Here is a 27892-nt window from a genome sequence, read left to right as displayed (position 1 = left end):
CAATAGTGTGTTATCAAAGCAATGATCAACCAGTCATTAATTTTGTATTCATTTGCAATGGGAAAACTCTTTCACTCTTTAAGAAGGCAGTGCTCATATTAACTCCTTTATTTAGGTCCATTAAAATTATAACTCTATCATATACACGAATATGATGTCAAGCTTTTTGACATATCTCTTATAGCCTTCAAATTCATGTAAAATTGAACTACTTGATTTGACCAACTTTAATCTTCAACTTTTGCCATTTTATATCCATCGATTGGAGATACTCTAAGAAGCTTCTATAATAATACGCAGTGCAATTGTGAACCAATATCATTAACCAACTTAAATTTGGAAGTTTAACAGAGTAGCAAAGCACAGAACCAACACATTATTCCCCGACGCAGGAAGTACTAGAATATTACAGCATATTTGAAAGAAACCATCTACAGAGGGTCCATATTACAGAGGGACCAAACCAAACTGACGATTCCAACATCAATGGCCCCGGGCCTTAATTGCTACCGCCTCCAAAAAGGTAATCTAGGGATGATCCACCACCAGGAGCTGCATGCACCTTTGTCGATGGCCGATCCTGTCAAGCACATTTTCAAAATTAAACCACGAATATCCAAAAATACAGGGTAACAAAAGTTTTCTATGTCCAGAAAATTGATTCTTTCCTGTCACAACATTCTACAATATGCAAATCACAAATCTTAGCCAACAACCTCTTCAAGAGGAAAACAGAAACCATGGATGAATATGTTTCTGAAAATGTCATAGGCGATAGAATTCTTAATAAGCAGAGGTACTATTCAGTAAAGAAACATCTTCATTAAGGTAGCCAAGAGGCCTGAATATCATCTGAAGGCAGATGTAGCACATAACCCCCATCAATATTATCTCATATTGTTTGTCACAACTTAAAAATTTTAAAGCATAGATATTCGATTCAGAGAAAATAGTGACTATGAACAAGATCATACCGTGAGGAAGTTGCCACAGTTCTGGCCATCAGCTCGGAAATAGTTGTTTGAAGTGTTCCCAGGAACGCCTGCTGGAGTCTGCTTATTGACTTCTGCAGGTGTTGTTGGAGCAGTAGGCTTCTGAGAAGGTGGTTCAGTGCTTGGAACTGGTGCCTGGTTCTGAGGAGCATCAACCTTCTTTGGGGCCGGTTTTTTAATTTCTTCTCCACCTCCAAAAAGATATCCCAAAGAACTCTCTCCCCCTCCACTGCTGACTCCACGACCCATGTTTTTCGTCTAGAGTGAATGAATCCTGCACAAATATTTCTAACCAATTTATAAATAAACCAAAAAGGAATGAAACTAAAACAATTTCAACTAAAAGTCTTCAGCATTGAATGAATCACAAGTAGAAGCATGAAAACGCCATCACACATTAAACTGTTCTAATCTTGTAATCAAGTTCCGAGTTTGATACATTATGTGCTCTTAAGCCACAATCCATCTCTCCAGAATCAACACCACAACAGTATACAACGGGGGAAAAAGACTACACCTTACATGTGCCTCAATTTATTTTAAATTAAAACAAAACAAAAAATGGTTAAAAGGGAGTAAGAACTAAGAACCCAATATTACCCATGTCACATGAAATCCCCATGTCACAGCCAAATTTAACTTGAACTCAGAGTGCAGAATTTGATTTAAATTTGACTTGAAAACAGTAACAACAGATGGGATTCAATATATTGCAATTAGATAGCTTAAGAAAACTCACACATCTGCAATCTGAAAAGTTCAAGCGAGGGACCAAGCAAAGAGGCAAAAAAACCCCCACACATTGTAAATTCATAGAAATAATATGTACTTGAAATTTCAAACCATGCAAACACCAACACACTAAATCATAATAAACCACCAAAAATTAATAAAAGTAAGATTCGACAAGAAGAATAAGAAGAGGCGCTCCATAGTAAAAGCACAAGTGTAAACCGCAACGTTAAATATATGTAATTAAAACCAGGACTACGACACAGATCCACAAAATCTAGAGTAAATTCTAAGCCCAGAATTCCGTTTCGCTAAGTTCAGATGACTTTGATCATTTGAATTCCTACATTTTCTCGAGAAACAAACAAGAGAGCGAAAGAGAGGCAGGCTAACCTGTGTGGTGCTTTGCGGACTTTGGATCGGATCTGAGTCGTGAGCGCTAGGTAGTAACTCCCAGCGGCAACACTTTGTATATATAGTGAAATTCAAATGGCATGTGGGGCCCATTGTTAGATATTTTCAAAAACAAATCTTTAAACAGAAAATGAGATTCCTAATTTGTTAGATATTTTATTTTCCGCTATTTAGATCTTTTACTATCTGTAAATTCTTATATTGATTTCGTAATTATTAGTTGTCACATTTTATCTCAAATTGTAGTAAGAAAAAATATATATATTGTAGTATATATACTATACATCTTATTGCCATAATTACCACGACATTCAAACTAAAAATTCAAATAAATCAATAAAATTAGTCGAGACACGAATATAATACGAATCAAGACATGAAACAATTAAATTAGTTGATTACTTACTATTTCAATACAAAATTTATTAGCTTGGAATAAAAAAATTAGTTGCCTTTTCTTTCTGTACGTTAGATGAGATTATTTTTCTCGCGTGTCCTTGCTATGATACTTAGTTTCATGACCTACAATTAAATTAATTTTAGATATTATAGTGATATAGAGTATTAAGAAGGTGTTCTTTTTTCCTCTTTAGCACCAAAGCAGAAAGATTTGTACTTAAGATATCTTTTTTTGGCTACACTAAAAAGAAAGAAACCCTGGATGCGAAGTACGGAGAAGGAGGAAGGCCACAACCATTGTGGTAACTCCACTCAACTACTTAAAATATCTTTTAACATTAAAAGAAAATATCAATTAATTGAAAGTAATTTGATTTATTTTAATATTTCAATCTCTACTATTATCATCCAATCTACTATGAATTAGGGCTCAAGTTTTAGTCAAACTTAGATCAATACTCAACTTGACTTTTAGTTACGGCTTGAGTATGGTTATACTTATAAACGCATTTAGAATTGTCTTAAGATTAAATTCATATATTTTTACCAACCTAAACCTTATGTAACTCCAATATAAGTTACTAGATCGAAATATTGTTTAATTTGAGCCTGAGTTGAAACTTAAGTTGTCCCAAAAACGATAAGACAAACCTAAACTTACGATTAATGAATCTGAATAATAGGCGAATGTGAGTGTAATGCGTTTTTTTTATCAAGTCACTTAGGAAATTGTTTATTTATTTATCTTTCGAAAGCCTAAAAAAAGATTTAACCAAAAATATTTTGTGGGGAACATGAATATTTATCTCCAAAAACAAAATTTGTTTTTTAAAAAGAAAAAAAAAAGGGAAAATTGTATTTTGGATGATTCATTTTTGTCCTGACCAAAAAAGGAAAAAAAAATATAATTTTTGGAAAATAAGAGTGTTGTAACCTTTTCTTTGTTCTCACGCAGTTCATGCTGAGTTAGAACTTAGAACTTCCGATTGGTACCAACCAGAGGCAGACAACACAAAGAGGAAGGGTTTATCGGAACTTATATATCTTCACGCTCTTACTCGGGCTTCGCTAGAGAAAGATGAAAAACCTTAAACGCTCTACAAAAGCAAGACCTTCAATTCCCAATTGTTTTTAGGGTTTATTTCCAGGTCCTCCAAATCCTCTAAAGCCAACGGTTTCAATTTGTCTCGCCCTCTGATTTGGTAAGTTACACAGCTTGATTATTGACTGCTTGACACTGCTTTTAACTGTGTTTTACTTATTGGTTGTTTGGTCGCCGAGGAATTGTGGGTAAGGAGGGGAAAACGTTAGAATTTGGATTTTACTGGATGCACGCTTTTCTCATTGCTTCTCATATGAGAAAAGTGAATGCTGCAATGATTATAGAAATAAATTCGAAATTTTGTGACCATTTTTGCGTTCCACCACGTTGTATTTTGTGATTAGAATTGTGTTACAGTTGATTGGGTTGATGCAGTTTGATCTGTAGAGTATCATGGTGTGAGTGTTCGATTCTAGAAACTTGTTCACTGTTAGTCGAGAGGTAAAAATGATTGTAATGTAGGTTTGAGGTACAGAAGATAAACAAAGCATAATTGAGAAGCTAGTATTCTCTCGTTTCTTTTGTAATTACTAAAATGAAATTTGATATATGTCTGGTTAATACTGTTGAAAACACTTGTATCACATAGTTCAGTGCATTATACACGAGCATTGCAATTGTTACTGGTTGAAGTTTATTGTTGTTTTTTTTTTTCTCGGAGAAAGTTCTTTTAATCTTCTTTTCACTACACACTTTATGTGCTTCATATTGATTTTAAGGTTTTATGTGGAAGCTTAAGCTGAAGATCAAGCCTATGCAAACTGGGTTTCATGCAAGGAATTTTTAGTATTGGAAGCATTTGTTAAGTTGAGCCATCTGCAATGTATGGCCAAGCTAATTATGGCCATCAGTTTGGGCAGGGTCCTCGGACACCCATGACACCTGCAAACAACCAACAGCGCCCACCAGCTCTGCCTCCGCCTCCCCTTCAATACCAACAGGGACCTCCACCCCCTCCGCCTCCTGTAGTTCAGCAGGCTACATCGGTTGTCCCACCTCAGATAGGTCAGCGGGGCCCCTATTTATATCAGCATGGTTTTCCTCCCCCACCTCCCACTGTTCACCAAAATCCACCTATTCCGCTCCGTGGAATACCAAATACAGGTCAATCTTATCTACACCCCCCTCCACCAGGCCATGGAAGTACCTTAATATCACAGTGTTACTCAAATGCTCAGCATAATGTGCAACATCCTTCGCATACAGGAAACCAGAATTTTCATCGTATTCCTCCACCAGGATTTGTGCCTCCTCCTTGCCCAGACATGTCAGCACCACATGGACCATTACCTCCTCCTCCTCCTCCTCCTCCTCCTCCTCCTCCTCCTACTCCTGCTGCTGCACCACATGGACTGACATTGTATAAAACTCTGTATCCTCCACAACCACAGACTGGTGGTGCACAGGGTCTTCAACAAATTCCACCACCCCCTGCCGCTTCTGCCTCTAATCGTTTCACTACCACTACATTTGGTAGTTCTGTGCATTTAACTGTCAAAGATTCTCACATGCCTTGCTCGGCTCCCCTACCACCAGCATCTGCTCAACCTCCCTCAGCACCATTGCCCGCCCCACCACCTTCTTCATCTCCAACCCTTGCTGCTTTCAATTTCCCTGTTCATTCAAACTTTGATCATAGGTTTAATAAACTTCCCATGTCTGAATTGAGGGATCTGGATTCTGTTGATGAAGCTGCAGATAGAAATGAAGTCAGACATATAGCAGCTGTGCATGAGGGCTCCCAAAATTATGAAGGTGGAAGTGGCTTTGAAGCAGGTTCTCTAGCTGGAGATGGATTATCATCAAATGGAAGTTTGATGTTGGATGTTTATCCACCTCCACCTAAGCCAACAGATGAGAAAGTTGTTCAGAAGATTGAGTTTTTCTGCCATCTTATTGCTAAAAATGGTCCTGGTATCGAAGATTTGACTCGTCAAAATGAGTATAAGAATCCAGAGTTTGAATTTTTATTTGGTGGTGAGCCAGGAAGTGGAGCAGCAATTGCCCATGAATACTTCCTGTGGATGAAGAAGAAATGTAATTTGGCTTGTAAGTTGCATGACGGGCCAAATGGATCACCATTGAAGTCTTTGGTGATTGACTCTTCATCTCAACCTGAACATTTGAATGCTTCATCTGGTTATAGCTTGCCTGCTGATTCTGACATGGAGATGGAAGGTTAGCACAAGTGATTTTGTTCTCTCCTCAGTATTCATGATTTGAAAGTTTTGTCACATAATGTGTATATGTTAGGCAGGTGGCCATTTGTGACTTTATTATTTATGATCACGTTCTTCTGGCCATATGTGACTGATATTTTTAGTGAACTTTTGGGCCTGGAAACCTCTATGTCATTGCATACTCCAGAAGTGCTTTAGACATGATAATTTTCTGTTTCAATCTTGACCTAATACTTAATATTGCAAAATGCTGAATTGTATTCAATGTAGTATATTTTGCAAATTTTCTATGAAATTTTCCATGTATTTGCCAAGTAACTGTAATTGGAGCTGACAATTTGATTTCTCTGGATGTGGATTCAAGATGATATCACCCTGTCTGACAGAGACCAGGGAGTTAATGATTCAATTGAAGCTCTAAACGGCAAGTCTGGTTTGATTGATGATGAGCTTGATGTAAAAAGACAGCTACACAGGCCACAGAGTTCACCAGAATGGAGAGCAGCCCAGGGCGTCTTTTGTGAAAAGGTGTCATGCTCTTTGTCCTCCGAACTGTGCAAACTAAGTGAAGGTTTAACTTCAGCATTGTTCTCTCTCTCTCTCTCTCTCTCTCTCTCTCTCTCTCTCTCTCTCTCTCATGCATGCAAGTTAAGCATTTTCTTATCTCTCTTTTCCTTGCTTAGGTATTGCTGTTGCTTGTGTGATTTTTATATCATTATGTGTACCTTATTTAAAACCAAATATGTTCAGTAATTCTTTAATTGATATATTGTTTGTTGTTCTTCCTGGAAATAAAAAACGCTTGTAGATTATATACTTCAATTTTTGATTTCCACATATCTGTTCAAGATTGTGTATATGTCTTCCTGAGAGTGACAGCAAGTTTTTTTTGTCATTTGATGAATTCGCCTTTGCCCCTCTCCACTCTGGAATGGGTTTAAAGTTAGGTACGAGTGTCAATACTATGTTAGAGTTGTACTCCACATCAATGGTCCTATTTTACTAATGCCCAAAGTTGTGCATTATCCTCAGGTTGCCCGTTTTTATTGTTTATCATGATCCTTTTCTGTCGTATGCTCAATAAGTTAAAACGTTTTCGTTTTGTATCAAAATACAGGCCCAAATCTCTTATTTGAAGGACGGTCAAAAATTGAAAAGTCTCCTTCCAGAGTTGATAATGTGTATTCAGCTGGAGCTGCTGAATGCCCCTTGGACAGCGATCTAGAGAAATCTTCTACTGCCATAGCCATAGCTGATTATCAGAATAAATTAAGTACTCCTGCAGCTGCCGAGGCCAACAATTCTGATAGGTTTTCTAATCAATTTATTGAAGTTGGCAGTCCGTTTAGACTTCTACAAGACTATGCTTCTGACAATAGTTCAGAAAATGATGATGAAGCCTTTGTTGAAGATGTTAATGTTAAAATAGTTCCACCATCAGTTACAGCTGCTGCTAAAAGTAGCCATAAAGATACTGGGTCTCATTTAAAGACATATATAGGATCTGAGAGTCCCTGCATGTCTGATAAAGAGTCTAGGCTACCGTCTGAATCCAGAAAGCCTTATAAGGCTGAAAAGTTTTCCCTACATACAAATAAAGAGATTAAGGATACCAGTACAACGTTAATCACAATTGAGAGTCATGAGGCTTTCCAGGAAAAAGATGCATTGGCCGGTGCTGGTACTGATGTTGTTTCTAGGAGGGGTAAGTCTCCGGAGGGTAAAAAGGCTACCATTGAATCAGTTCCTCCGAAGGTGGATGAGTTTGGGAGATTGGTCAGAGACGGTTCCAGTGACAGTAACTCTGATGATTCACGCTATAATAAGAGGCATAATAAAAGAGGTAGAAGTCGAATCCGCAGCCGCAGTCGGTCTCCTCTTGACAGCAGGAGAAGGAGTTCACGTAGGAGAAGAGACAAGCGAAGTCGTTCTCGCAGGTACTTCCGATTGTGTTGCATGTGTATTGTTCTGTTTTGGAAGGTTAATTTAATGTTGACCGAAATTTGAAGTCTTAGGCAGCTGAATTTGCCTGGGTATTTAACTGTCTTTTTATTCCGATTCCATGGAGTACGTTATCTGTGGAGAATCATGATATTCTTCTTGACTGTTTGTTTTCCAGTTGGTCTTCGAGGAATCAAAGAAGCAGGAGCAGGTCTCCCACATTTAGGCGCGCAGGTGAGTTCAAAGATGGCAACAAAAGACAGGACAAGCGCCTCATTCCAGAATGCTTTGACTTCCTTCGAGGCAGATGCTACCGTGGAGCTTCTTGTCGGTATATGCATCATGAGTATGATAAGAATGACAGTTCAAGGCACCATAGGAGCAAACAAAAGCATCTGGACACGCAGCCTGGTTTGAAAAGATCTAGGATTAAGGAAGAGACTAAGCATACATCTCCCATGAATCTGCATGATGAAATTAAAGACCAGGAGTTGCAAGATGTGCCTATTGCTAGAAAAGGTTGTCAGTTGATTGATCCTGATAAAATTAATTGTGAGAGTTCTAGAGTGGCAATTGCTACAGTGCAGGTGAAACAAATTCTTTCAGAAACACCAGTGGAAACCACCACTCATATCCCTGACAAAAAAGAATTTCAGGAAGTGGTCAAGTCTCATCAACCATCCCCTCAACTGATAAGCAGTGCTGATAATATGAAGTCATGTGATGATACTTCTCAGGATGTGTTCCCTCTTATGAAAAAGTCTGTAGTCGAGCAAACTCAAAGCAATAATTCTGTTGCACAGCTTCAAAAGGTTGATTGTCCCTCTAAGCAGATGGAAGAATTTCTCGTATCTGATTTGTCACCAGATCGAGCATCCAAGACTTCTCCAAATAAGGTCTATAGTAGTGGACCTTTACCAATTGCAATTTCATCGACTCATGTGTGGCCCATGAAAAGTTCTAATGGCCAACCACTTTCATCAGAACAGTTTCCATATCTTTCACAGTTGCTTCCTCCTCCACCTTCACAAGGTACCAGTGCTGTTCATGTTCCACAGTTGCATAGAGATTATAACCTGATGCCACCCTATCCACTTCAGTCCACTCCTACAGGAAGTATTCATTCTTATCAAGATTCCTTACCTAACCAACATGCTCAATTATCTCGACCTCTAGATTCCACTTGGACATCCTTGCCGCCACCACCTCCACGACCGATGTATGATTCATCTATAAATGCAGGAACTGCTGCACGAGGTGTTTCTTCACAATTTCAGCAGAATCATTTGGTTCCAAGGAATGACTTTGGTTCTCATACTTCTGTCCGGCCTTATCCAACTGAATTGCCTTCTCATTCTCAGGCTAGTGACTTTCAGCATCAGATGTACCCTCCAGTGCGGGAGTTTCATCGTCCTCTATTGCACAGGGAAGATTTCAGATCCGGCAATCCATCAAGTCAACCATTTGGGGCCTCTGGTCTTTCAAGAGAAGATCAATTTACACAAGCTCCTGTGCAGGATTTAAATTCTTCAAACGCTTTTGCTCATGGCAACATACACCCCCAACCTACTCCTCCACGGGAAATAAATATGCACAAAATGCAAAATTTCTCTGGCGACAATTTTCCTTCAGGTGAACTTTTAAATTCATCCCCACAGATTCAGTCTCGTACACAGAACCAACAGCCAACCTGTGGTATGCAATACCCTGTTGGTGATAGCATTTTGGGTGTGCCTGGGAAGACTGGTGTAAAATACCATGTAGGTGATAGCATTTTGGGTTTTCCTGGGAAGGATGGTCCTATGTCCCAATACCCTACAGATATTCTGGACAGAAATCAGTCGTCTCACCTTCCTGATTTTGGGGCATCTAGAATTCCCACACATCATAATCCATACGCAGCTACTTTTGAGCAACCACTAAGCTCCAAATTCAGTTCTAACATTCTCAATCAAGAAAACGATGCTCCCTCTGGTAATATTTTTGATACTCCCTCCATTTTGAGCCAAGTTCCTGTTGATGGGCAAGGTGTTGGCAGTGTTGGATCAAGACAGACAACTTCTTCGCCAAGTTCTGCTAGAGCTGTTGGTCAGCTGTTGCCTAAGTCAGATGGTGAGCAGTATGATCCACTTTTGGACAGCATTGAGCCATCATCAACTCCATGCAAGAAAAGCGGTCATGGTCAAAAAAAGAAAACCCCCAGTGATTCCAATATCATGGGGAGCGTCAGTGGCTCATGTCAACCATTGGATCTGGAAGAGAACAACAAACGTAAAGAGGTAGATACTGTTGCATCAGCTACATCTCTAGATATTGATGAGTATGGTGAGACAGCAGATGCAGAAGTGGGTGTTGTTGAGGATGAGAGTCTTAGTGATCCTGATGATGCAGTGAACATGGCTGCAGGAGAAATTGAGATTGATCAGAGGGAGTCTCCAGGGAAGAGCAAGAAGGAAAAAGATTCCAGATCAATGAGACTTTTCAAGATTGCTATTGCAGATTTTGTAAAGGAAATTTTGAAGCCATCATGGCGGCAGGGTAATATGAGCAAGGAAGCGTTTAAGACCATTGTCAAAAAGACTGTTGATAAGGTCTCCGGAGCCATGAAAAGGCATCAGATACCCAAGTCACAGGCAAAGATAGATCACTACATTGACTCATCACAGCGAAAACTGACAAAACTGGTGATGGTAAATACTTTTTCCAATTCCTTCCTGCTTTTGGATGATATGTTGGTTTTAGTTGAGTGGGATTTTGGAAACTTGTTTCCTGCAATTCATTCAGCAGTTTTCAAATAGGAAAAACAAGTAAAGAAGAAAATTGTGACCGAACAGCTTTACTTTTTGCTGCTTTGGTATTTTCATTTAATAATAGGCATGCACATAAATGACCTGGTTGGTCAATAGAGCTGAACTCAGCACTTTCTTGTTATATCTGTTATATTTCCATGCTTTCATCATCATAGTTTTCTCTCTATGTTCTGCAGGGCTATGTTGACAAGTATGTCAAGGTGTAGACCTTAGCTGTGATTCAAGCAACCAATTGGCATGCCATGACAGAAGATTTTGATCAGACGTGTACGCCGTTTCCCCATCATTTGGAGCTCCTTCCTATGCCTGATGGAGCTTTGCAATTTATTTGATTTGATTTGTAGTCTTCAACTGGTGTTGATAGGGAGATGTCGGGTTTTGTTTTTGTTCTTTGTTGTACAGTTTGTCCCTATTACTGGAGGGATGCCATTTTAGAGGCTAATTAAGTTAAAGCTAATGACGGCACTTTACTTAGCAATTCAACCTTAGCAAAAGTTCTGTGGCAGCTACAGAACATGTATGTAATGTGTTTCTTTGAATATCTTTATTGTGAAGTTTCCTTCTTGTAGTGGTCTACAGTCTACTCAATATTGTATATTCAATTTTGTAGAAGGTTCGTTCTAAATTTTTTCTTTTAATAGTACCCTTTTCTCTGCATAAAACATATTATTAGAGAGACTAATGTGTTTTTATTTTTTGGGTATTTTGGTAATATAATTACTAGTTTCTCCATAAAATATCGTCAATCATGCTCCCAATTTTAAGTTAAATTTTAACTAAAAAGTTGTGTTAGGAATTCTTTATAAAATTTCTACTTCAATTCAACGCTCCTAATTGGAGTAGTTACTTGGAATAAAGTATTTGTTTAAACTAATATTAAAGTTGCAAGCATTGTTTTAGCTTACTTCAAATTAATCATCCTAAGTGTTGTAACAGATAAAAATAACTTCTTTCTTTTGCCAAAAAAAATGAAAAAAATAACTTTGAGGAGAACAACACGAAACACTTGAACCCTAATCCGAATATGAAGAGGCGGGGAAGAAAAAAGAAAAAGAAAAAGAAAAGGAAAAAGAAAAAGTAAATAAAAATAAAAGAATAAATAGGAAATAGGCCAGTAGCCGCGCGTCGAAGGAAGCGAAAACCAGTTGAAGTGTAGCATAGAGCAGTTAACTCTTCCAATTGCACCAGCACGGCAGACAAAAAGACCCTCGTTTCAGCTCCTTCAACCTTCAACTCATTGATTTTCGTTTCTTCTGCTTCCCTGCGGCTTTCTTAATTGGGCTGTTAGAGATCTGCTTGGTACTGATATTCGCGATTGAAGAGAGGTCAACTGCGCACTCTTTTCCTTCCTATTTTAAACTAATTGTGTTCTTGATTTATCAGTTTTAAGTGTCGTTTCAGCTCCAACTGTGTAGTTTTTTTCCCCATCTTTTCAATGGACATTGGTTTGTTTTTATTGAATTGCTTTCGAGTGGTGCTTGTATTATTGCTTTGAAATGAAAATACTGAACTATTGTTTCTTTGCGATAGTCATATTGCTTATATATAATGCTCGCTTACTTGTTTATGAATGCATTTTGTTGGGTGCTCAGTTGTGTATGCAATTTTGGCATTTGGATGCAAAGAAGGATCCATTTCTTTGTTAGAATTTAATCTCATAGTTATATGACTGTTGAAGATTAGGTCCTTTAGTTACAGCGGGAGTTAATCAGCAACTAGAAGTTGCCCAATCTATTCCTCTTATCTTTTGTTTTCTTGTTTCGTTTATATGTCATGTTAATTTTCGTTTTAACTTGTATGCATATATCTCACTTACAGTTCTGGGTATTAGGGTTATGTGAATATACACTCTGGACTGATTGCTTGTACTATGTTCTTATGATTTTTAATTGCATTAGTTTCTAAAGCTGTAAATTTGAATTCTAAGCATGTGCCCAATAATATTGGCTTCAGGCGTGTCCTATCTCTATTTTAATCAACTGGTAAATTTTTCTTTATTATTTGTCGGAAATTCATGATATTTTACCCTTCCGACTTGTCACTAAGGCTTTTTTAAAATCCCCTTGCATGGTTGATTGAATGCCATCTGATGAGGAAATACTGTAATCTCAACAGCCCTAGTATTTATTCATTGCTTTTGTACTCGCCTGGATCTGTTTGTGTCCCTTGTAAAATGTGTGATGGGGAATTTGGATGATCTTATGGCTTTAATCTTTTTTATTTATTTAATAATTATCTTTTAAACCCTTTTTTATTGTGAATGTTTCTTATGTAATTTATTTGGGTTTCTGTTGACCAATATTTCAGATCTAGAAAAAGGACTTGGAAGACAAAGACTGTATATTTAATTGGCTGGGAAGAGAGGCCCCTGAGGAGCGGCATATTGTAATGAGATCAACTATATTAATGCAAAATAAATAATGGGAGGGGATACTTTATTCAAAATTCTTGAATTCAGGGAGAAGATTAACCCAGTCATTAGCCACTAATCAATATGGAAAATTCACCACGTAGTGCAAAACCAAATTCACAGTCAGAAAAGGAGGAGGAGGAGGAGAAGTCCAATGAGAGTAACTATTTTCTTAAAGATAGTGATGTACATTGTCAACAGGGGACTTTTTTGATAAAGAATGCTATGATGGAGGGTCCCTCAGTCAATATTGGTTCTGATTTGCCTCAAGCGGAAGCCCTGATTTCTGTAGTGCCAAAGAGAAAGCGGAAGAGAAAACGGAAGAGAGCAAGGAGTAGTGCCCCGATTATAAATAATTTAGAGCCTGATTTTAGTGATAATACAGAATCAGTTCCAGTGGAATCCCGACCTAATGTAGTGATGAAGAGGAGTCATGCCCCAAAAATTGGGGATTTCAATCCAGATTGTTTGAAGGGGGCTCTTTCATCAGAGAATATTACCCCTGAAAACAATTCTTGCATGCAGTATTCAGGTAGAGATGCACATCATGATTCTCCACTTGGGGCTTACACACTGCTGGAGGAGCCTTCAATCAATGTTATTTCAGATTTGGTACCAGCAGAGTTACCACCTCATGTAAACTTGAGTAGAAGGAAGAGAAAGAAGAAGAAAACTACGATAGGTGCTGCCCCAGAACCTGAAAATTCATGCCTGGCCTCTTGTGCTGGAATTTGCTCAACACCAAATTCAGAAAAGGCCAAACAGCATGCAGATTTGCCTAGCTTACAAAGAAAGAAGAAAATGAAGCAGAATGAATGGAGGAAAATTGATGAGACTGACAGTAATGATAGAAGTTGTGCAAGTCCTAGAACAAATGAGGAGATGAGTAGCTCACAAGGAAAGATGAAAAATAAGTGGACGAAAATGTCTAAAGCCCATGAGAATAGTTATAAAAGTTGCGATCTTTCTGTTGGTACTTCATTAGTGGAAAATATTATGCCAAAAGTAGATCCATCTCTACAGTCTCCTGTCACAGAATCTTTAGAACAAGAGCTGGCAGTGGCACAATCACCTGTGGAGGGAATTAGCACAAAAACAAACTCAGGAAGTTCTGAACTCATTGCAGATTTGAGTTGCTCAAGAAAAAAGAAGAAAAAGATTCGGAAGGAAGGGTGTAAAACCCAGGAGACTAATGATGAAAGTTGTGGTAATGATAAAATATGTGATCTTTCTGTTGGTACTTCTTTAGTGGAAAATATTATGCCAGGAATAGATCACTCTCAACAGCCTCCAGTCTCAGAGTTCTCAGAACAAAAACTAGAATTGCCATCACCACTTATGGAGGGAATTAGCACAAAGACAAATTCAGAAAGTTCTGGACCTTTTGCAGATTCGAGTTGCTCAAGAAAAAAGAAGAAAAAGCTTAAAACCCATGAGAGTAATGATAGAAGATGCGAGCTTTCTGTTGGTACTTTAGTGGAAAATATTATACCAGGAACAGGTTCCTCTCAACAGCCTCCAGTCTTGGAATTCACAGACCAAAAGCTAGAATTGCCACAACCACTTATGGAGGGAATTAGCACGACAGCAAATTCAGAAGGTCCTGAACCCAATGCGAATTTGAGTTGCTCACAAGAAAAGAAGAAAAAGAATTGGAAGAGAGGACATAAAACCCATGAGAGTAATGATAGAAGAAGTGATGCTTCCCTTGGTACTTCTTTAGAAGGAAATATTATTCCAGGAGCAGATTTGTCTGTACAGCCTCCAGTCGCAATATTCTCAGAACAAGACCTAGAAGTGGAACAACCACTTGTGGATGGAATCGGAAAAAGAACAAATTCAGAAAGTCCCAAACCCATTGAGGATTTGAGCTGCTCACAAAAAATGAAGCAAAAGAATGGGAAGAAAAGGCGTAAAATCTGTGAGAGTAATGATGAAAGTTGTGATCCTTCTGGTGATACTTCTTTAGTGGAAAACATTATTCCAGGAGCAGATCCATATCTACAGCATCCGCTTGCAATATTATCAGAACAAGAGCTAGAAGTGCCACAGATACTTTTGGAGGACAGTACTTTTCAGGAGAAGAATGAGGACAAGGAGCAGAACAAGAGATCTAATGCCTCAGGAAATAATGACACCGACCACGACATTTGTGCGGGCTTGCCTTGCCAAGTTTTAATAGATGTTAAAGCTGTTGAAAACAATAATGATAATTCTCTTTCAGAAGTTTCAAAGTTGGACCCTACGAATATACAAGATATTACTGATATAGAACAGACAGAAACCAAGACTGAAGTTCCTTCCTTGCCACCTTTGGCCGTAAAGGCTGATGTTGATGTCACTGTTAATGTGAAGGAGGGTAATCTTTCACAGATATCAGACTGTGCAGCTGAAAGATCTCTTGTTAGCTGTTCTAAGAAAAAGCTTCTCATTCTTGATATAAACGGCCTTCTTGCTGATATTGTCCCACAGGAATGTCATATCCTTAAGCGATATAAACCTGACATAACAATATCAAGGAAAGCAGGTGATAATTGACATTTAAACGTATCTTGAGAGTTATATTATTTTCTAGTCTTACTGAACTCTAATTCCCTCTTACTTTTTCACAGTTTTTAAGAGGCCTTTTTGTGATGATTTTCTACAGTTCTGCTTTGACAGATTCAATGTGGGTGTTTGGTCTTCAAGAACCAAGTAAATTTCATTCTAAGGCTGACATACCTTTTCTTTTTGTCGTTTCCTTGTTTTCTTGGGTACATGATCTTCTACACTCTTGTTTTCCAGGAAGAACGTGGACATGGTGATAGATTTTCTCTTGGGAGATTCCAGACACAAATTGCTCTTTTGCTGGGTAAAGCCATCTTAACAACTTGAGGGCTTGTTCAGTAGGGTTTGTTGAGTTAAATTAGGGTTTTGCTCTTCCTCTTTCATGAATCCTACAACCAAAGTAAAAAAACCATGGCTGCAATCGATTCATCTTTTCATTTCATTGAATTTCAGTATACCCATTACTTTATTCTTATGATGATTGGCTTATGCAGAACCAATCCCATTGTACTACTACGAGGTTCAATACCATTGACAACACAGATAAGCCCCTTGTTTTGAAAGAACTAAGAAAATTATGGGAGAAGCATGACCCTAATCTTCCATGGGTGAAGGGAGAGTACAATGAATCAAACACATTGTTACTGGATGATTCCCCGTACAAGGCTTTACGCAATCCAGTTAGTTGATCAACTCTTTCCTCTGAATTTTTTTTTCTTCTCATGAATTTGACTGGTTTTAGTATAACGATTATAACCTTATTCTAATAATTTTGCTTCTAATTGCTTAGGAGAACACGGCAATATTTCCGTACTCGTATGAATGCAGGGACAGAAGAGATGCATCATTAGGTGAGACACCATCAAGAGTAGAGGTTAAGTTTTTATGTATTTGGAATTGTGAGGTTAAAAACAGACACACCTATATCACATATTATTGCCATGTATTTGGAATTGTAATGCCATTGTGTCCACATGGTTGATCTCAACTAAACTAATTATGCAGGTCAAAATGTGTACTTAGTCTTGTCATTATGTCCTTTAATCATTATATACATCGAGTGGCTTCAAAGCTTTGTTTCCTCAGGTTCCTCCTATAGTTCTTTGAATTTATGATTTTCAGTTTATTTATCCTCTTGAGGTTTTTTGTTTACTTCTAAGTTGTCAATAATTAATTTTTATGAAGAAAACAGAACTAGAATGTCTGTAAAACGTCTATGTTTTCACAATGTTATTGGTATGAAATTTTAACTGCCAGGTGTGTCATTATGTTTACTCTGTTCTGATGTCTATTGTTAGTCTTTGCCCCTGCCTTAACCCTTGTTCCAGATGACATTTGAATCATATTTATCCTTTTCTTTTTCTTTTTCATTTTTCTACTTCTGTATGTTCTAGTATCAATGTATTTTTACATAATGACGTAGTGTAATATGTGATATTATACACTTGACATTAATCGCAGGACCTGGAGGTAAAATTCGTTCTTTTCTAGAAGGATTGGCTATGGCTGACAATGTTCAAAAGTATGTGGAGCAGCATCCATTTGGTCAACGACCGATAACACAGTCAAGTCTTTCGTGGGGTTTTTATCGTAGAGTAATGGAGGATGAAGTAGAGTCGCCTAAAGATTGATACCAGCACTTCCAATGGCCGGCAGGCAGAATTGTACTACACTGGAATTACCCGAAAAATGGTTCAGTGAGTTTTGCTTCATTTTTTGTTTCCAATGTGCTTTTGGGGATGACCGCTGGTGTACGAAATATGCCACTGGATAACTGTGTAGGTTGCGTTTTTGTAAATTACATTATACATGGAACCTTGTGCTCTAGCCAAAACTGAATTGTTGGGCAGCTCGTTGAAATTGAAAATTTCTTTCACTTAGCTTGAGTTTACATACCAAGCAAATAGCTGATAGAATATTGGGCTAGATCAGAAATGCTATAATTTTATAGAGTTATGAATTTTGCTCGCCAAATTCTCCGTTCTTATTATGCCCGTTTGTTTGGCTATGTTTCTGGTATGAGCATAAAGACGACAGTTCACTAACGCCGTCACGTTTGCCTGTTATAAAGAATTATAACACGATGGACGCCATGCTTTTTTCTTCACCTTCCGCCATCTTCAGTTGATTGGTGTTGACAGTTGATAGAAATTTGTTACCCAACCAACCACCATGCTTTACAAATCTTATGCTTCGAGTCTCAGGAAAATCTCATTCTCATTGGCTTTCCTTTTGGTCATATAATTGTATTTCCGTCAGGGATGCATTGCATTGCACCAACCAAATCAGATTCCATGTGCCTGACCTGTTTCTAACCAGCAAAATGGTCCAGAGGCTCTGCGGTTGGTTCAATTCAAAGTGACAGCACCAAGAGCCCATTAAGTCTAATTAATTATCATAATTAATAATAATGTGAAGGCTATTAACCCAACCCAACTCATGATTATTGTGATGGTTTGGTGATTTTTATTCAAACAGAATCAACTTGGCATGTGCAGCTAGCACAGCAACAGTCCTGTCCTATATACGAATTAAATAAATATAACTGGGGAATTCATCAAATAACGAACATCCGTGTGAGGTCATTCCGTATTATATTTTAATAATCTGAACTATATAGTATATTTTTCAATTTCAAGTGTGTCAATGATGAAGATGATGATTGGTTGGTGGGGTTGAGGAATTGAAAAGTAAGCTGAATGAATAAAGTGGCAATCAAAGAGTAGGGGTGAATGAGTAAAACATGCAATATGGGTTATGAATTATATGATGATTGAGATGGGTTTAGTAGTTGGTTTTGCCTAGGGCTCGATGCACTAGTTCCTTTGCTCTCAACCTTCCTCAGTTGTATCTATTTAATACGTACATCATGATCACCTTTTGATGATCTTTTGGCTACCTTTTCTTGGCTCGTGATCAGCTTCAACTTTCCTTAATAAGCCAATGGCAATGCATTGCAATGGAGGTCCTGTCATGTGATTAGCTAGCAAGCACATGCAGAGGATCCATTAAGGCGCAAGGAGATGCAGCTGCACTTTCCTTCGTCGAAAAAACTATTGTAGATGCTTCAAATTGTCTTTTTGCTCAATTGGTGTATAGATTACTTTATTTCCATTTTCAACATTTAAGTTTATTTTTATATTACTCAATTTACTTAAGTTTACAATGTAAATAAGGAAGTACCCTCTATTTTGATTCAAATAAAAATACTAGAAAATCAAATTCCTACCAGATCAAAATATGAAAAATCGATTTTAGTGCAAAATATGATTTAGGCTAAAAATAATGGCTCATTAAGTCAATATATACTTCATACTAAAATCCCATAAAATCAAGTTTTCTTATTTGATGTGTAAGGAATAAAAGCCGCCAAAAATTATCTTGAGAAAATGATTATTCCGAAAAACCATTTTTCATACTTAATCAATTTTGCACCTCCGTTAAAAAATTTCTGAGTCTGCCACTGAGCACATGCACATCTAGGTTCCCCTCATATGTATTATAACCCCATAATTAACAAGCTTGATCATGGAAACTTGTTATATATGAGTTTTCTACGTGGAGTTTTTGTTTTTGTTGGTAATGACTTCAATTAAGTTTATAAGATATAATTTGCTTGAGATTACGTATTTAGATTAGGTGTAAGACTCTTCTAATTGTCATGGTTCCCATGTCTTGAGATGTTCATATTGGCATTTGGTATTCCCCAACTGCTACAATTATTTCCTTGATAAACTACCACTAAAACTATCAAGCTTATATGACTAATATATTTCCAGAGTATATGTAGGCCCTTTGGACAGCCATGGGGTGAGAGTTGACTGAGTTACTTTCCATGCATACCTATCATTCTGATGGATATATATATATATATATATATATATATATATATATATATATATATATATATATATATACTGTAAGGGCAGCTGCCTTTGTCAACTAGAAAAGAATCAATAACCCCCAAATTTAAATACTAATGTATCAATTTTAATAAATTTTTAATGATAAACTGTCCATTTAGTTGATATGACCTTTGTCCTTTGGCATTGTGAGAACTACCTTCTCAATTTGATGCGAAATGATTCATCTATTGGGGTATTTTTTGGTGTGGTGGTCACATAAATACGTAATGTTATTAATTCACTCGTATTATTCTTCATAATATATTAATTATATAATTTATTCATATATATTATAATAAGTGAGTCACAGTATTGTGTAATTGTGACATATTAACACTAATAACAGTATTTAATTTAAAAGGCCCTTAATCAGCTCCACTTTAGCCAGTGGGCATTCATTATTCAATTATTATTGATACCAGCAGCAACCACTCGTCAGTCGTCAATCACGTTACTCACGTAGTAGCCTTGACAAGATTCATCCTTTTTTCATTTCCTTGTTGTGGGACATATTGCCTCAATATTTGTCATAAAATGAGATGAGCTTCTCTACTCTGCACCAAGTGGTATAATGGTAAATCAGCAAATGACAAGTGTTTGAAGAAGGGATTCTGATGGCATTTGGTACTTGGGAGTTTGCAGGTACAAGGCTAAGGCTTTCCCTTTCCTCCATGCAACTCCAAATATATATAATTGATCTCCGTCTCTATCTCTCCCCTGACAATATCACATGCACATGAAGACAGCTCTAGACCCACCCACATCCTCATCCCACATGGATGGATGTGAGAGAGAGGCAGCCTAAAATACATCTCACCCACATACACTCAAGCAGCTCTTAATTTCTTTCTCCAGGAAAAAAGAAAACTTTTCATTTTTATTTTTTCCAACTCTGAAGTCTTTAATTCTCACAGGAAGTTTGGTTGACACATTGCAACATTTTCGTAAAACAACAAACCTTCCCATCTGTTATAGCTGTCTTCCCATTTGTTCTTTGAGGAAAACATCTCATCTTGGATCGCCAAAAGATTCCTTTACACGTTGCATTGGTTTTAGTTTCTTTTAGGCAATTGAAGGTAATGTTTTTGATAACTCTGGATGCTGTGTGCTTATTGTTGTAATGGGTCCCCTCCAATTTCTTAGGCCCTTTTGTGGTTCTCACACAAGGCTTTGTCTGGTTTATTCTGTGAAACCCAACAAGGTTTCTTTCGCTCACTCATTAGATTGGCTTTGATCTTCTGGGTATACTTTTTCCATTTGGTTTCTTTACTTAATTCTTGCACACTGTTGAGATTGAGGAAAATCTGAGGAAAATCTGAGGAAAACCCAAAAGGGTATCCATATTATAAGAGGAAATGCTATGGAAGTTGGGATCTTTGATTGAAAAAGGACCATTTTTATTTGGTGGCATCTCGATGAAGAAAAAATTTATCTTCTTTGAGCTGTAATTAGCTGGAGAAAGTGAGTTTTGAGAAGACTTTTGGGGTCTTGTTGAGGAGTAATAAGTAGGTAACTTGATTTAGTGTTAACTTCTGTTGGGAAGCTGTTTTTGAGATTACATGAATGAAATTGAAAGAGCTACAATTGAGCTGTTGGCTTTGCATTTTGTTGAGAGGGAAGGAACAAAAGCAGGATAATTTAGATATTTCTTGTACTTAAGCAGGTAATTGGTGTCAGTGTGTATAAAGGACACTGGGGTGGTCCCAATTTTGCAGCTTGTCAATTGAGTTGCTGGAGAAATTGCAATTGCCTGAAAACACTGAAATTGGTTTCAGAGGGTTTAGAGGTGTGTGTGAAATTACTGATTCTTGATTCTGGCTTGCCATTGAAAGTTGTGAATTGCGCATTGTAAAATTTGGTTCCGGCATTTTTGAAGAGCTTTAGATTCATATGGGGGCTCAGAAGCTGTAAAACTCTAGCTTGAAGATAGAACAGTAGATGGATGTTTAGGAAGTGGGAGTAATTAATTGTCTTGGTCAGAGGACATAGAGATGGCTGCAAAACTTCTGCATTCTTTAGCTGATGACAACCCAGATTTGCAGAAGCAAATAGGATGCATGAACGGGATTTTTCAAATTTTCGATCGTCACCATGTACTCACTGGTAGACGAATTAGCCACCACAGGAGGCCTCCTCCAGGTAATTTCTTATTGATGAATGCATATCAAACTACTTGTGGTTAATGATAATATCATAAAAGGTTTTGGGGCTTCAGTGTTTCAATCCAACTCTATCACAAATCTCATCATGAATTGAAAAAAAAATTATGACTTATTCTAAAACTTTTGCATATGTTTGAACAGCATTTCTATGCATGCTGCCAATTGATAATTGACTTTTATTCTTTATATTATCTTGTCTTGTTTGCAAATTTAATGATTGAACTGTCAGCATTGCGGCCTATAACGTCTAATGCATTCCTTTCTTTCATAGGGAACTCACATTTCAGCAATGGTGGCGTGGAAAGGGAGTATAACAATGTATATCATCGTCAGACAGTAGCTGTAAGAATTTTCTACTCGATGACTCCGTTTTTTTGTTTACAAATTTGAGGATTATGTCTTAAATTTGAAATACACCTTGGTATGTTACATCCTTCGATAACATTTTTTTTAGGGAATCAATGTTGTTTCAAACTCACTGTTGGATAGCAAATTCTCATTGTACTTGTTAGACATACTAATTTCACATCAATCAGATATCATTTACTATTCGATCTAAAATTTTCTTAATGTATTTGAAAGTACTTTCAAACTTGAGCTTTATACAGTTTTTAGGTGAGAATCATAAGCTGGAATCATCTTAGAATTTGGCATGGAGGATATGCTAATGACAAACCAAAAATTCAATTATCGAGGGATGTCTAGTACACTAGGTGTAATTTTTCCTAATTCTTGGCTAAGGCTGTGTGTATATCCCAGCTTCTGCTGATTCTGGAATGGAACTTGAAACCATCAATATAGGTTTCTCTGTCATTTTAGCAGATTTTATGGTACTGAATCTGAATTTTTACTGCTTGTAATTGCAGGAAATGAATTTGAACAAGAGTATTAATGAGAAACAAAGAATCTCAACTGAATCATCAAGAGCCTCTTTCTCATCCACTTGTTCTTCCTTATCATCTGTGGACTATAACAAGACAGCTCAACCAGGAACCTCTTCCTTTGACAGAATCATTTTTCCTGAAACTCCCCCAAGGGACCCAGTGACTCAATCAAGTACATCCCCTAAACTAGGGAGGCAATCCTTTGATCTCCGGGATGCGGTGAAGGACTCTATGCATAGGGAAGCCAGGGGACTGTCAGTTAAAACTGCAACCAAAGAGGAAGCAGCTGGTCGTGCAGTGAAGCATAGGGACTCTCCAAGACCCTTACAGCTGTCCAAATCAGTGGAAGGATCTAATGGAGTTGGGATCAATGGGAAGCAAAATGTCCCTGCTGACCTCAAGGAATCTCGTAGAGTTCTTGCTAAACTTCGAGAAGCACCTTGGTATGATGACGATGCCAGAGATCATCCAAGATCATCATATGAATCAAAAGATGGTTCATGGCATACAATTTCAAAGGATGCTCCACGTTTTTCTTATGATGGTAGAGAGAGAAATCGTTTGTCCTTGGATTCAAGAGATACCTCCAAATCAACCCCAAAGCTAAAAGAGTTGCCAAGACTTTCACTGGATAGCAGAGAAGGTTCAATGCGGAGTTACCACTCTGATTCCAAAACACATCACCCTTCAAAAGGTTTTCAGAATAGTGGCAACTCAAATGACAGAGACCCTAATCTACCTCAGTCATCCGGAACTCATAATCGGCCTCCTAGTGTTGTAGCAAAGTTGATGGGTTTGGAAACCTTGCCAGATTCTGCCTTGACTAGTGATAGTCACTTGATTAAAACCTGCCCGGTTAAAGATTTTGATCCTTTTTCAAAATCACTGAAAACAAATAATCTGCAGAGGCCTATGAGAATTTCTAACACCACAAGAAATTCTATGAAAGACCCAACATCACCACGGTGGAAAAATCCAGATTTGGTTATGAGACCTATTTCAAGTTCAAGGTTTCCAATTGAACCAGCACCATGGAGAATGCAGGATGGAAGTCGAGGTTCTCAGAAACCATCTTCCAAACCTGTTAAAGTTCAAGGACGGACTCCGGACTCCTTCCCTTCTGTTTATAGTGAGATTGAGAAGAGATTGAAAGATCTGGAATTTAAACAATCTGGGAAGGATCTCAGAGCTCTTAAACAGATACTGGAAGCAATGCAAGCAAAAGGGCTGTTAGAGACCAAAAAAGAAGAACAAGCTTCAAATTTTGGAACTCAAAAAGACAATGAATCAAAATATACAAGTTCCAGTCAAAATTCAAGGTCAGTGAACCAAAGAAACACAAGCAACCATGAAATTTCTTCCACAACTAGAGGCTCCGCTTCCTCTAGGACTTTTGAATCCCCAATTGTCATCATGAAACCTGCAAAACTTGTTGAAAAATCTGGCATTCCCACTTCATCATTAATTTCAATAGACGGCCTTTCTGATGCCCAAACTCTTCAGAGAGGGGGAATCATAGATAATAATAAGAGGGGTTCAACTAGCAGCCGAACAGTTAAAGATCAGTATCCTAAAAACAGTCGGAAGGACTCTGCTGTCAGTTCCACTGACAAAAAAGCAACTGGCAGGAATATAAGATCAACACAATCTGTGCCAAAGGAAATCACTGTAACAAATTCAGTAAAGAGCTCAGGATCCGTGAGCCCAAGATTGCAACAGAAGAAGCTTGAGTTGGGAAAGCCATCTCGTCCACCTACCCCCCCATCTGATTCAAAAAAGTCCAGAAGGCAATCCAGCAGGCAATTCACAGAGTCAGGTTCACCAGGTGGAAAACTCAGATCAAAATCTTCCAACTTGCAGCAAAGTGATGACCAATTGAGTGAGATAAGTAATGAATCTAGAACTTTGAGTCTCCAAGGAGATGACCTTGATATGGAAATCACTAGTATTGTTCGAGCTACTGAGATAAATGACAGCCAGAGTCCATCTTTGAAAGCTGCCAAGTATTTGGCTTCCGGTTCAATGCAGCAAGTATGTGTTTTACTGGTTTTAATCTTCTATTTCCACTCATCCACTTTTGAAAATTTAGTTTATATATGGAATTTATTTATTTTTGTGTTGATTTTTCAGATATCAACTCCAAGGTTGGAAGAAGATGGATCTGTTGCGGAACTGGCTACAGTTGCTCCAGAACATCCTAGTCCCGTCTCTGTTCTTGATGTCTCAGCATATAGAGATGATGCACCATCTCCTGTAAAGCAGATGCCAAATGCCCTCCAAGGTAGAGTTTAACTTTTCTTCTAAAATAGAAGAGAATACATTCTGATCATCTCACTAGAAAGATTATATAGTCGAACTAGTGGTTACCAAATTTTGTTTATATTCCTAACACAAGGAGGGGGCCAATGATCCTTCACTATAAGTGGTCTTTTTGACTTTCTCCTTGCCAAAGTGAATGATCTCTTGATTGCCAAGCTATCTATTTTTTTTATACCACCATTGACCATGGTCTACTATTATCACTCCATGTAACATGCATGACACACACATTAATCATGGTTAACCTTTTCTTTTAAATGCAATCATACACATTAATCACAGTTAATTAATCATGATGTAATATGTTACACAAAGTGTGGTTCACTACGATTGATAGTGGTGAACAAAATTGATCTAGAAAGAGTCTTTTCCTCGTCCACCAAATATGACTTCAATACTTATTTGGTATACAGGTGAGAGCGCTGAAGATTCTAACCACGGCGAAGGTGAAGACCAATGGAACCCTGCAGAGAAGCTTGACAGCATGGGAGCTGGCTCGGAAATCAATCGCAAGAAACTGAAAAACATTGAAAATTTAGTTCAGAAGCTTAGACGATTGAACTCAAATCACGATGAAGCAAGAACAGATTATATTGCATCACTCTGCGAGAACACAAATCCAGACCACAGATACATTTCTGAAATATTGTTAGCTTCAGGTCTCCTACTCAGAGACCTTGGCTCCAGCTTGACAACATTTCAGCTCCATCCCTCAGGCCATCCCATCAACCCTGAGTTATTTTATGTTTTGGAGCAAACCAAGGCAAGCAGTTTGCTTGCAAAAGAAGAATGCATCCCTGAGAAGGTAACCCATGCGAATCAAGGGAGAGAGAAATTTCATCGAAAACTCATATTTGATGCAGTCAATGAAATTCTTGTTGACAAGTTGGATTTAGTTGGCATCCCTCCTGAGCCATGGTTGAAGCCTGACAAACTGGCCAAGAAGACCCTTAATGCACAAAAGCTGCTGAAGGAACTGTCTTGCGAGATAGAACAACTGCAAACCAATAAATTGGAGTGCAGCTCAGAGGATGAGGATGATGGTTTGAAAAGCATTTTGTGTGAGGATGTGATGCATCGGTCAGAAAGTTGGACAGTTTTCCATGGTGACGTGTCTGGTGTAGTGTTAGATGTTGAACGACTGATCTTCAAGGATTTGGTTGACGAAATCGTTGTTGGTGAGGCAGCTAGTTTGCGAGAAAAACCAACTAGGCGCCGTAGGCAGCTGTTTGCTAAATAGTGTCTTCTAATTCTTCTTGTTACCGTTTTACTGTTGTGATTTATTATTATTATTATTATTTTTTGGGAGATTCACTATTATACCTAATATGGGGCCCAAATTATAAAAATACCCTTTATAAAATAGACTTTAGAAACACACCCAAAGCCCATTTACAACATAACAAAAAAGCTTTTAACTTCTTATAAATTACAAAACTGCCATCAATTTCTTAAAACAAGCCCAAACCCAAAATCTCATAAAAATACCCAAAGCACTCAATAGGGCATCAAAGTAATTTAATAATCAATATTAAATTCAATAAGGCTAGCTATCATTTTTTGGGTTTTTTTTGGGTTTGTTTATAGGAATTCAATTGTGTAGGGTTTATTTATAATATTAGTGCTAGAAATGGGTATATCACTAAATATCTCTTATTTTTTTGTGACGAGCACAGTAGCGCAATAATAAAATGTGTGTAAGATCTACAGTTCTGAATGCTAGATTGTAAAGAACTTAACTTGTCAAAGTCCTTAAAAAGATAAACGTATATTTGAAGATCAATTTATAGGATCCCTTTTTCTCCTCTCCACTTTCCGTCTCCTTCATTGTTTCGAAGAAGCTATGTGTTTGCGTTGATCTTGTCATCTTCTTTTATGCAAGCAGTCTTGCTGGTCTCCCCATCTTAGTAAGACTGAGCAAAGTATCAGTAAAATGGCTTGTTTGGACCCTGCCAGTATTGAAGGTCAGCAAAAAGCAGTGTGACCACAGCTGAAGCTCTAGTAATAAACGAAGGAAAAATATGTTAATGAAATGAACAATCCAAGTCTTTGGGTTTGTGAGTTTGCTTGCATGCATGCATAGCTTCCGTTTAGTAATTTGGAAAAAAGTTATATTGTGAACTAAAGAATGCGAATAAGTAAATTATAAAGTGTAATCCTAACAACAAGCCTCCGTAGCATAGTGGTAGTGCGTTCGCTTCGTAAGCGAAAGGTCGCGAGTTCGATCCTCGCCGGGGGCTTTCTATTTTTTAAATTTTGGTTTTACTATCTAACGGACCGGACTTCGACCCAAATTTTGGTTTCACCCACACCACGACCCAAACCAAAATGCTTTTAGGCCGCACGAATTTAACCACGAAAAACCAACTGTGAAATTTAACACTACCCCTTTTTGCTTTTTTCTTATTCGGTTCTAGTTTTCTATTAATTTGCTATGGATAGGACTTAATTGGTTTTGAATCTGAACCATGTAAAGTAAAGACACCTAAATTGAAAAGTGAAAATGAAACCAATATGAGTAAGACCACGGATGGATGATCAAATGTGGTCCTTGTCTACCCCAGCGTAGTAGCATGTATAGTTGTTAGAGGACCACACCCAAAATCCCATAAATCTTAGTAGGAGTACCTATCAGCATGCCTCTACGCACATTCCATTAATCTTCTCTTTACACACACACATATATATAGGGTTATTGACCGAAACAGCCTCCTAACTAGTTTTGCCTTTCGATTTCATGGAATAATTGACAGACTTTGACGGTAAGATCGTTTTGTTACTAAATGGAGAGTTTGAGGAACTATTGAAATGAAAATTTTAATTTGTGGACCAAAATGAAACTCGAGCAATAATTGGAGGACCATTTCAATTAAAAGCTTTATATATATATATATATATATATATAACAAATTTAAAACAAGAAATAAGAAAAAGAAGGGTTAGAAAAATATTTGAGTTTTTTTTGTTCTCTTTATATCCATTTTTATGTAGTCTACTCTGTAGGTAAGAAGAGAGGCTAGAGGACCACACAACACTAGTAGGTAGCACGTACTGGCAAAGCAATTTAGCAAAGCCATTTGTGTGATGCCACGAGG

General features: G+C 37.7%; 3 protein-coding genes, 1 non-coding gene and 1 pseudogene across 10 annotated transcripts; 4 read left to right on the top strand and 1 right to left on the bottom strand.

The window, feature by feature from the left end:
- Positions 1-290: 290 nt before the first annotated feature.
- LOC117629353 lies at positions 291-2231 on the bottom strand (annotated as a pseudogene). The gene is made up of 3 exons (XR_004586070.1): positions 2118-2231; positions 975-1266; positions 291-580 (listed from the first exon to the last, which is right to left on the bottom strand). The product of XR_004586070.1 is annotated as a protein SPIRAL1-like 3 (transcript).
- A 1263-nt stretch (positions 2232-3494) lies between these two features.
- Positions 3495-11182, top strand: LOC117627547. Of its 3 annotated transcripts, none has more exons than XM_034359669.1 (6): positions 3495-3739; positions 4373-5817; positions 6184-6390; positions 6937-7756; positions 7939-10450; positions 10747-11182. In XM_034359669.1, exons 2-6 carry the CDS (start codon positions 4461-4463, stop codon positions 10774-10776), a joined length of 4926 nt encoding a protein of 1641 aa, XP_034215560.1. In that variant the 5' UTR covers positions 3495-3739; positions 4373-4460; the 3' UTR covers positions 10777-11182. The 3 variants fall into 3 exon arrangements, with proteins under 3 accessions (XP_034215560.1, XP_034215562.1, XP_034215561.1); XM_034359671.1 differs by having other exon boundaries at positions 3503-3739; positions 4379-5817; XM_034359670.1 differs by having other exon boundaries at positions 3503-3739; positions 4359-5817.
- Positions 11183-11690: 508 nt separating this feature from the next.
- LOC117627908 lies at positions 11691-17453 on the top strand. 3 transcript variants are annotated; one of them, XR_004585846.1, is made up of 7 exons: positions 11691-11895; positions 12878-15507; positions 15628-15674; positions 15765-15831; positions 16022-16207; positions 16318-16378; positions 16989-17115. XR_004585846.1 is itself a non-coding variant. In XM_034360218.1 (7 exons), the coding sequence occupies exons 2-7, from the start codon at positions 13065-13067 to the stop codon at positions 17156-17158; spliced, it is 3009 nt and encodes a 1002-aa protein (XP_034216109.1). In that variant the 5' UTR covers positions 11691-11895; positions 12878-13064; the 3' UTR covers positions 17159-17453. The 3 variants fall into 3 exon arrangements, 1 of the variants encoding a protein (XP_034216109.1); XM_034360218.1 differs by having other exon boundaries at positions 15593-15674; positions 16989-17453; XR_004585845.1 differs by lacking the exons at positions 16318-16378; positions 16989-17115 and having other exon boundaries at positions 15593-15674; positions 15765-15927; positions 16022-16135.
- Positions 17454-20193: 2740 nt separating this feature from the next.
- On the top strand, positions 20194-26608 carry LOC117627648 (protein LONGIFOLIA 1). Of its 2 annotated transcripts, XR_004585817.1 has the most exons (6): positions 20194-21571; positions 21866-21936; positions 22461-24509; positions 24609-24759; positions 25211-26094; positions 26454-26608. XR_004585817.1 is itself a non-coding variant. In XM_034359820.1 (5 exons), exons 1-5 carry the CDS (start codon positions 21424-21426, stop codon positions 26035-26037), a joined length of 3246 nt encoding a protein of 1081 aa, XP_034215711.1. In that variant the 5' UTR covers positions 20194-21423; the 3' UTR covers positions 26038-26107. The 2 variants fall into 2 exon arrangements, 1 of the variants encoding a protein (XP_034215711.1); XM_034359820.1 differs by lacking the exon at positions 26454-26608 and having other exon boundaries at positions 25211-26107.
- A 357-nt stretch (positions 26609-26965) lies between these two features.
- Positions 26966-27037, top strand: TRNAT-CGU. Its single transcript has one exon. It is a non-coding gene; the product is annotated as a tRNA-Thr (tRNA).
- The last annotated feature ends 855 nt before the right edge of the window (positions 27038-27892 follow it).

Source organism: Prunus dulcis, chromosome 5, assembly GCF_902201215.1.
Source record: "Prunus dulcis chromosome 5, ALMONDv2, whole genome shotgun sequence".
NCBI classification, from domain to species: Eukaryota; Viridiplantae; Streptophyta; class Magnoliopsida; order Rosales; family Rosaceae; genus Prunus; species Prunus dulcis.
The sequence above is the reverse complement of the archived record's forward strand: the minus strand, read 5'-3'. Positions and strand labels throughout refer to the sequence as shown.

Bases quoted from the DNA above. Each gene is read 5' to 3' on its own strand.
- LOC117627547 (XM_034359669.1), top strand. From the start codon at position 4,461: ATGTATGGCCAAGCTAATTATGGCCATCAGTTTGGGCAGGGTCCTCGG. The intron at 6,391-6,936 runs GTTTAACTTCAG...ATCAAAATACAG, and splicing joins ACTGTGCAAACTAAGTGAAG to GCCCAAATCTCTTATTTGAA. The intron at 7,757-7,938 runs GTACTTCCGATT...TTTGTTTTCCAG, and splicing joins AAGCGAAGTCGTTCTCGCAG to TTGGTCTTCGAGGAATCAAA.
- LOC117627908 (XM_034360218.1), top strand. From the start codon at position 13,065: ATGGAAAATTCACCACGTAGTGCAAAACCAAATTCACAGTCAGAAAAG. The intron at 15,832-16,021 runs GTAAAGCCATCT...TGGCTTATGCAG, and splicing joins ACAAATTGCTCTTTTGCTGG to AACCAATCCCATTGTACTAC. The intron at 16,379-16,988 runs GTGAGACACCAT...CATTAATCGCAG, and splicing joins CAGAAGAGATGCATCATTAG to GACCTGGAGGTAAAATTCGT.
- LOC117627648 (XM_034359820.1), top strand. From the start codon at position 21,424: ATGGCTGCAAAACTTCTGCATTCTTTAGCTGATGACAACCCAGATTTG. The intron at 21,572-21,865 runs GTAATTTCTTAT...TTTCTTTCATAG, and splicing joins CCACAGGAGGCCTCCTCCAG to GGAACTCACATTTCAGCAAT. The intron at 21,937-22,460 runs GTAAGAATTTTC...TTGTAATTGCAG, and splicing joins ATCATCGTCAGACAGTAGCT to GAAATGAATTTGAACAAGAG.